The sequence below is a fragment of the Silene latifolia genome, chromosome 9 (genome assembly GCF_048544455.1).
Source record: "Silene latifolia isolate original U9 population chromosome 9, ASM4854445v1, whole genome shotgun sequence".
NCBI lineage: Eukaryota > Viridiplantae > Streptophyta > Magnoliopsida > Caryophyllales > Caryophyllaceae > Silene > Silene latifolia.
In genome coordinates, this window is record NC_133534.1 from 195,858,785 (window position 1) to 195,867,541 (window position 8,757).

General features: G+C 35.3%; 1 protein-coding gene across 1 annotated transcript; it reads left to right on the plus strand.

The window, feature by feature from the left end:
* Positions 1 to 1,186: 1,186 nt before the first annotated feature.
* On the plus strand, positions 1,187 to 8,757 carry LOC141602073 (uncharacterized). Its single transcript, XM_074422383.1, has 4 exons — positions 1,187 to 1,451; positions 1,617 to 1,909; positions 2,126 to 2,597; positions 8,741 to 8,757. The coding sequence occupies exons 1-4, from the start codon at positions 1,187 to 1,189 to the stop codon at positions 8,755 to 8,757; spliced, it is 1,047 nt and encodes a 348-aa protein (XP_074278484.1).

Sequence of the window (8,757 nt, forward strand, 5' to 3'; positions counted from 1 at the left end):
GTCTAGTTTTCGTTCGCTATTGTTTGTTACCGGTACTCTGGCAATGCTCTTGTCCGTTTTGAAGGTCTGCCCCGTCTTTTACGGGTTGTTTTTTTGGACCCCTCTTTTGGTTGGTTCGCTCCGATGGTTTTATCGTATGTCTTTGGTTCCTTCTGGTGACCAGCCTGTTTGTTTTGCGCTTTAAGATGCTTTATCATCGTCTTTGCTCCTCTGACGGTCACGTTTATAGCTCTTCATATGGCGGCAGTTTCGCCTGTGTCTTCGTTTGCGTCATGTCTTGTTTTCCACTTTGTGTGATGCTTTTATCCTCCTTGCTGGGTCTGTTGCGGGTTTTATCGGCCTCTTTGCTTAATGGTGGAGTTGGGTTCTGGTTTTGATGATAGGTTATCATCTGATCTTATTTTTGATTTAATAGAAATGGTGTTTTGATGTCATTATGTGAGATGCTCCGTTTGGTATTCATCATAAAGGTGTCTTGCCACGGTCCTTATTTTAGGTTAAGAGTGGTTTGTCTGTTCCCTTCGGTACCTTGTCCTGTCACCGCCGTTTTTTCGTCCTCAATCCAGGGGTGATCCCCCCATTCCCCCCACCCCTGGTTTGTCTGTTGAGATTATTTATTTTGTTGGTATGCTGCTCTCCTAAGCAGCTAGCTTATGGGTCTGATAAGGTGATCCCCCCATTTCCCCCACCTTTCGTTCCCTTTTCTTTTTCCCTTATGTTGATCAGTGTCGTACGTTTGTATGGTATGTTTGGTTGTTTTGGCGGTGGTCCGGGGAGGTATCCTCTGGTGTTTCGGGTGTTTCGGGTGTCCTCGTGGTGTCTTGGTACACCCTGTTGTCTTGTTGGTGGGTCTTCATCTCCTGCTCCTTCTCCTTCTGCTTGCAAGAGTGACTTTGTTGTTTCTGTGTATTTTGAGTTTTCGAGTCTACGAGACATGGTTGTTAGGCCGTGTTGGTGTGTGTGGATGCCGATGGTTTTGGTTCTTTGCTGTTTGTCATGGTGGTCGTCGGGACCTTCCTCCTTCTTTTCGGTTTGGCAAGTCTGGGTGTTAGGTCGTTTGAGTGGTCTTGCTTTGGGTGCTTCGGTTGGGTTGGATGGTTCGATGATGGTGCTTCTACTAGTGTGTTAACGGGTGTTGGGGTTTTCGTACGAGATGTGCTGGGTAGGGTGAAGTCGGAGTGTGGCAATGATGTTGGGTGGCCAGGATGCGGTGGTCTCAACCTCATTGTTCCCAATGAAAGGTTTGGCTTGGAATTGCAGGGGTCTTAAGGACCCGCTTGCCCTTGCTATTCCAAAAATTAGAGCATTATGTAGGTCTTTTCATAATAATTTAGATTTCATCTTCCTTTCTGAAACTAAGTGTGATGTTCTTTCAGTTGATATTCTTCTGCGACCTATGGGGTTCCTTCAGTCTACTGGATGTGATGCTGATGGCTTATGGGAGGGGGGCTGTGGGTCGGCTGGAAAAGTTGTTGTAAATTAGAATGTGTCTTTATCAGTTGTAATCTTATTATCCTCTTGGTGAACCAGTGTAAGGGTAGCATGTGGTATTTGTGTTGTGTTTATGGTGAACCCGATCACTCTTAATTCCCTTGACAAACCCTTCTTGCTTATAGGTGATTTAAACCAAGTTGAGTTCTCTTCTGATAAGTTAGGTGGCAGTGATAAGTTGATTAGAGGAGCAAACTTATTCTCATACTGGAAGAATTTACATTGTCTGATGGATATCCCTTTTAAGGGACCGAGAATCACTTGGTGCAATAATAGGGATGGTCCACATCGAATATACGAAAGACTTGATAAGGGGTTTGCTTCCAATGATTGGCTTTCTCTTTTCCTAAATACTTTTATGAAACACTTACCTATTCAAATATCGGATCACGCGCCTATAATCCTTGATACAAATATGGTTCTGAACACCAAGAAGAAAGTGTATAGGCTAGAGACGTGGTGTTTTGATCATGCCAAATGTAGTGGTCTAGTTAAAGAAAGCTGGTAAAGGAAAGTTATGGGTGATGCTACTCATGTTCTTTTGGAAAAACTTCGTCGTATAAATACCGCTTTCAGAGTTTGGGCTTGTAACAAAAAGGACGAATGGGGTCTAAAGTAGAGTGAATTTGATCAGGATCTTGAGTCCTATCTTTTGGATATTGAGAATGGTGGTGATTCTGTTAATTACGAATCATGCCACAAAAAGCTTTTGGAATTCTCCCTGGCCGCCGGCACTTATTGGCGTCAACGTACCAAATTGAAATGGAATTATGAGCGTGACACGTGCACTAAGTACTTCTTCAATTGGGTTAAAGGACGGTCTGGTGCTAATCTTATCTTAGGTATTAAGAAGGCGTCTAATGAATGGACTTTTGATGTGAAGGAGATTGGTGGTTTGTTTCATAAACACTTCTCCACTATCTTCAAGTCAGATTCTGAGCCTGAGTGTTTTGAAGATTACTTAAATAAGTTTGGTTACTTATTTGATAATCTTAAGCGCAAAGTGGGTATGGAGGAGAGAGAAAAATTGGGTCGTGTATATTCGAAAAATGAAGTTCGTGCGGCTGTGTTCCAATTGGGACCTCTTAAATCTCCGGGTCCTGACGGTATTCCGGCAGCTTTTTGTTGGAATATGTGTCCTCCGACAATAATGCGATCACAACTGACAATCATGATGATCACATGTTTAAATCTCATTTTAAGAATACACGTGGGATGTAATATTTTACAGTCAACTGGTCCACACATATCGGTAATGATTGGTTGACTAGAGTTTGACATTACGTCGTGCGTGCGACGGTGGTGATCGATTGATCCCCTTAGGTCATACCTATAGGGAAATACTCTTAATTGATTATTTAATTAATCGTATGCCGATACGAGTTAATTAAATTGCTTAAAATTGACGGATGATTTTGTGAGTAAAGTTAACTCGTCCTATTGTAATTTGATTAAATGAGATACGGTCTAAGTAATCAAATTGTTTTATTACTTAGATAAAATTATTGTTTACGAAACAATTGAAATTGAATGAATAATTTATTATAAATACAAGACGTTGTAATTTATAATTTGATAAACCGTTTTGGCACATGTAATTACGAATTACGAGTCGATTTTGTATATGACATATTTTATGAGTATGTTGATTTTTAATATGTTAAAAATACATTACAATTTCATATGTCAAGTAACATGTCACATATGTTGTAATTGACAAATGACAAAAATTAAATGGACCTCCCATTTTATTTAAGGGTGCCGAAAAATGGAGGGATTGTTGGGTTGATATTGTGTTTTTTATCTTAGTGGAAAACATAATGATAAAAGACTACCTCTAGCCATGCATGCCTACTCTTTCCTTGAGAAGACCAAGACCATGCATTGGCTCCCCAATAAAGACCCCCCCCCCCCCCAACCGGTTTTCCTATGGGTGTGCAACCATATGGATTTCTCCATTATTCATTCTTTTCACCTATTTTTTCCTAGAGTAAGAAAATTATATACTCTCTACAATTTGTGAAAATTCTAGAGAAATAAAAACCACAAAATCTCCTCCTCTTGGACCGAAATATTTCAAGAGAACAAATAAATTTTTGTGTCAATTTTTAAGTAGACTAATCTTAATACTAGATCATATTATTTTAGTCTTTAAGATGTATTCCTTGGGTATTCACTGTTGGGAGAGATTCTATACTTGAATCTATGTTCATCCATTATTGGAAAGCTCAAGAACTAACAAGAAGGAGATCTTGTTGGTGCCCATATGATGACCGAAATTTAGATGGTGAGAAATTGATTTTCTTATCTCTTCTTATTTAGTTTGCATGCATAAGATTTGTATTTAATTTTATGACTAAATTAAATTGTAACATATATGAATATGTTGTATAATGAGATATGGATTTCTAACAAGCGGTATCAAGAGCCTTAGGTTGTTTGCATGCAAATCGGTTATTGTTTTTCCGAGTTATACGATTAACATATAGAACTTATAAATTTGTGTTTATTATGATATATCACGAAATTTATTATGCATGTTAAATTTTCTGGTCCTAAAATGTTTTTAGGATATTTTGGTTTATTTATGGATTTTATTGTTCATTTTATATAATAATGGCATTAAAATGTGATTTTTATGATAAAAATGTCATTTTTGGACGAAAAATATCTAAACTTCGATTTTTCTGGTGGGTTTTGGATATGTTTTCACAAATATTATATTCTGATGGCCTGTAAAGTTTCATAAGTTTATGAGTTGTTATGCTCGAAATATGGATTTTTCATGTTAAATTCGAATTTAAATGAGAAAATAGGTTAATATGAGTTATATTTCGAATCTGGTCATAGAAATTTAGTATGTTGTGACATGCAATTGTACAAGATGTGTGTAAAATAATAGGCTATAATTAAGTCATTATGCATGATTTATGAATTTTTGATGAAAAATAGCATAAATAGTAACTTTAATTAGTAAAAATTGCTAAAACATACTTCATGACTAAGGAAAAACGTCACATTTTGCATTTTATCTCTTATTTCAGATCTAAAATTTAAAAGTTGATAAAAAATATTTTTTCTCATGTTTTTATGATTTTAATTGATAAATCCGATAAACCGCAACATTGTTTTTCCCGATAAATTTCGAAATTTCTAACCTACGTTTTTGAATATTATGAGTGTCATGGTATTTTTTCAGAATGTTCATGAGTTTAAATTTCAAATTTTGAATTTATTTGAAATTTTTATGATTTATTTGGAGTTTATGGTATTTTATTGTTATTTTAAGTCCATTAATGAACAAATTTTAAGAAATAAAAGTTAATTATTGTCAATATGTTAGTGGAGACTAATTTTGAGTCCTAAGTTGGTTAGGGTAATTAACTTGTGCATAAATATGATTTTATGTAATTTATTGTGATTTTAAAAGGTTGAATCACGCAAATCCGTAAAAACCGTTTAATATACGATATTGGCTCCTTAAAGGCGATTTAGCATAAAATTGGGCATGTTCAAACATATTATAATGCTGCATTTTATTTATGATTGTCATAATTTTATTTTATTTAATTTTTGAATTATGTAATTTTACTTAGTATGGCCTTAGTTTTTAATTGGTATTACCCGAAATGTATGGGAATATCGATTCGGTTGTAATTTATTGTGATCTCGTATCACCGTTTTGTAATTTAATAGATTTATTTTATTTTAATTACAAATGTATAATAGGAAATTATGTAATTTATTTATTCTGGAGTTCCTTGAAGACGGTGCCACTCAAGAAGGCGATACATAAAGACGGTGTTACCTCGAGATGCGTGCCAAAACCGAAGTTCAAGGGACCAATGGAGTTGGTTTCCGAATATGTAATAGTTAATTAGATTTTCTATTTTAGGAAGGCCATACTAGGATTTTATTTATGTTTTGCATTTTATTTATATGTCGCATGCATCGCTAAATCGCCATAACTAAAACATGCATTATCATTTAAATCGAGTATATCGACCGTGTCAATTACAATTATCGTAGTTCACCGCTTTAGTTCACTTAAAACGTGATAGATAATAAATTGACATGACCTCTCGCTAAAAATATACAATTGAGACTTAGCCTTACCAAAAAGTAGAAACCATGAAAACCTATTTCGCGAGGTAGTGCACTCGGCCCTACCGGGGTACAAACCTTGTTACGTAGGGGAAGTGGGTGATAAATGTCTATCCACCGAATTCATGTTGATAAGGGATGAATCGGCCCTACCGTGCCCAAGTTGATGTGGATTTGGATCATGGACACATTTATTCGAAATTTGGATTGAGCTCAACGGAAGTATTCGTGACCGTAGTCGCATGTGTTCCGGGCTAAAGATAAATATTAATGTAATTTTATCGACCAAGAGTTCTAAAAGTATAATCGATTAAAGAGTTAATACACCGAGTTATATTGATAAGGGATGAATCGGCCCTACCGTGCCCAAGTTAATATGAATTTGGATCTTGGAATCATTTATCGTAGTTGGGTAGAGGTCACTATGTAAATGCTATTCTTGTTTACAAGTATTAATAAAACGATAAATGTTAAGTTTTTCAACTATTCCGTTATCATATTGTTCTATTTCTTCACCACAATTTTTATACGATATCATTTCGATTCAAAACTCCATTAAAACATCGTAACTAAAGACAAAATTTGAATTTTCGTCTAAAAACCTCGAATTATCCATTGGAAGGATCTCTTGTGAAGAGTATAGATAAAAGTTATTCATTATCAAACAGGTTTTTGATACTTGACTAACACATCTACTTACAATGGATTGTTTCTCACATGCTTATTTGAGTTAAGCACCTTGAAACGGTAAATTGTTTCGGTAATTAGATTTGTTAGAAATCGAAATTGACCATAATAACGCAACCACTTCAATTAAAGTTTTAAGACTAAAACGATTGAATTGAAGAGTAGTCTTCATAAGATTCAAATTTTGCTTCTCAAAGCAAAGACTCATTGAAATGAGTGGGAGCATTCTCTTAAACCGTTAAGAAAAGGATAAGGTTTTAAATAAGTAAAATTATAATGGAATTGATACAAGGTAATGTTAAAAGTAACGTTATTGAGAATAACAATACTAAACCTATCAATCCCGACCGATAAAGTTTCCATTGTCTTAATTGTTGGACGCTAGAAAGGAAACTACCCCAAATTATTGAAGAATCAACAAGTTAGTTGTGGGATATCTAATGGGACCTTGTTCTTTAAATGATTATTTGATTGACATAAATTTTGCTAGTACTACTTCGTCAATATTAGAAACCGGTGGTGGTTTTCATCATTGTACTTGATACATAGGATGATTAGAATATGACGACTAGCAACAATGATGTTGAGAGATAGAGTCATTGTGTAACCAATCTAGTTTTGGGTTTATAGTTGTACTTAATTGTGACTATTAAGTGCATAAACTCTAAATAAGAATATAAACTTGTTAAGATACAAAAGAGGTTTCACTTTTGTGACCCTATGATTTGATGTATGGCTAGCCCATTATCAAGGTGGTTATATTCTAAACCAAACTAGAATGATATATCATGTAGATGATGCAAGACTCAAATTGGTAACCCAAGATTAAACCTTAAATTCTCGAATGATGAACGCAAAGAGTTATCGAGTACTCTTGAAACCATTACATCTTATGGTATATGCGTATCTTGTATTCAAAGCAAGATGTCTCGTGCCTTTTGGTTGAAAAGGAGATCGAGGTTGTAAATCATTGAGCCAAAGTAGGTTTATCATTTTCTTTTAACAAATATTTAAGTTGATGCTAATGTGTTCACTTAATAAGGTAAATAGAGAAATATTTAAAGAAGTTCTAAGAGTTCAAGGAATCGCGATTTAGTAGTCGTGATGTGATTATCAAAGTGAAGACTTTGATATAAGCCAAGGGGTCGTTTGGTTCAACAAGTCGGAATGGAATGGAATGGAGTTTGATAGTAGGGTGGTATGGGGTTCTAAATCCATACTTGTCTAATGTTGTTTGGTTCACCACAAATTATAAAGAGGAGGAATGGAGTTTGAATCCAAGGGGGAAGGGTGGGTATGGGATTCCAAGGGGTTGGGGTGGAGTTAGAATCCATTGGGTATCTAACTCCATTCCAAATCACCCCAACCAAACAATGGAATGGATCTAATCCATTCCATTCCATTCCATTCCATTCCAATATACCCAACCAAACACCCCCCAAATGAAATATGATATAGTATCACAAGTTAATCTCTCTTAACACACATTATGGTATAATGTGTGGTTGGATAAGAAATCAAACGCTATTCGATATGGTTTGGACTTCAATCAAGTTACTTTGAGTTACTTGATCCTTTTGGGGAATTAATCATTTTTGTCTAAATTATTTTTCCACTAAATCTAAAACGATTCATATGAGATATGAAATGGTAGGGTACCATGTTTGTAAGTTTTCACAAGAAACAAATGCTCATTTTTCCTTACAATAATCACGAGTACAACGGGTTTGTGGCTCGTGAAACTGTCTTACTAGAAAACAAGTCTATTTCTAGAACACAGAGTGTGAGAAATTATTTAAAGAGCCACAAAGAATGTTATGTCTCAAGAAACTGGTCTTTCTTGGCTACATCAGTAGTACAATTAATGCAATTGGCATCGGTTATAAACAGTGATTGGCATCGGTTTCCAACCGATGCCAACGCGGGCGATGCCAATGACATTTATTTGAATTGGCATCGGTTCATGAACCGATGCCAATTTACACATATTGGCATCGGTTGTTATTCAATTGGCATCGGTCTAACCGATGCCAATTTACTCATATTGGCATCGGTTGTACCATAAAAACCGATGCCAATTTTTGCATTATTGGCATCGGTTGTAACTTAGGAACCGATGTCAATCATCAATTACAACAATACAAAAAATTTATGCCTAGCCAATATATAAGTTATTGCCTATAGAAATTCGACAATCATACCTACATTATTTTATTTTCTAAACGCTATATAAAATTCGACAATTTATAAATTGAGCAATCCAAATTTTATAAGTTCAATACCAACAAATCCAAATAAAATACAGCCATTCAAGGAATTGTATCCGGCAACAAAATCACATACATATAAACCTTTAACTATTTGAGTATCTAGATCAACCGTTCACTTATATATAGACCTCAATAAGCTGCTTTGCTTGTGGTGTTATCATGCGTGTGTTCGGCCCCATGTATTGCAGCATCTGGTCTTCTGTGA

What these genes read in the sequence shown, in the direction of transcription:
- LOC141602073 (XM_074422383.1), top strand. Translation starts at nt 1,187, where the DNA reads ATGATGTTGGGTGGCCAGGATGCGGTGGTCTCAACCTCATTGTTCCCA. An exon ending in TGGCTTATGGGAGGGGGGCT is followed by an intron (nt 1,452 to 1,616) that starts GTGGGTCGGCTG and finishes TCTTGCTTATAG; the next exon opens with GTGATTTAAACCAAGTTGAG. An exon ending in TAATCCTTGATACAAATATG is followed by an intron (nt 1,910 to 2,125) that starts GTTCTGAACACC and finishes GAATTTGATCAG; the next exon opens with GATCTTGAGTCCTATCTTTT.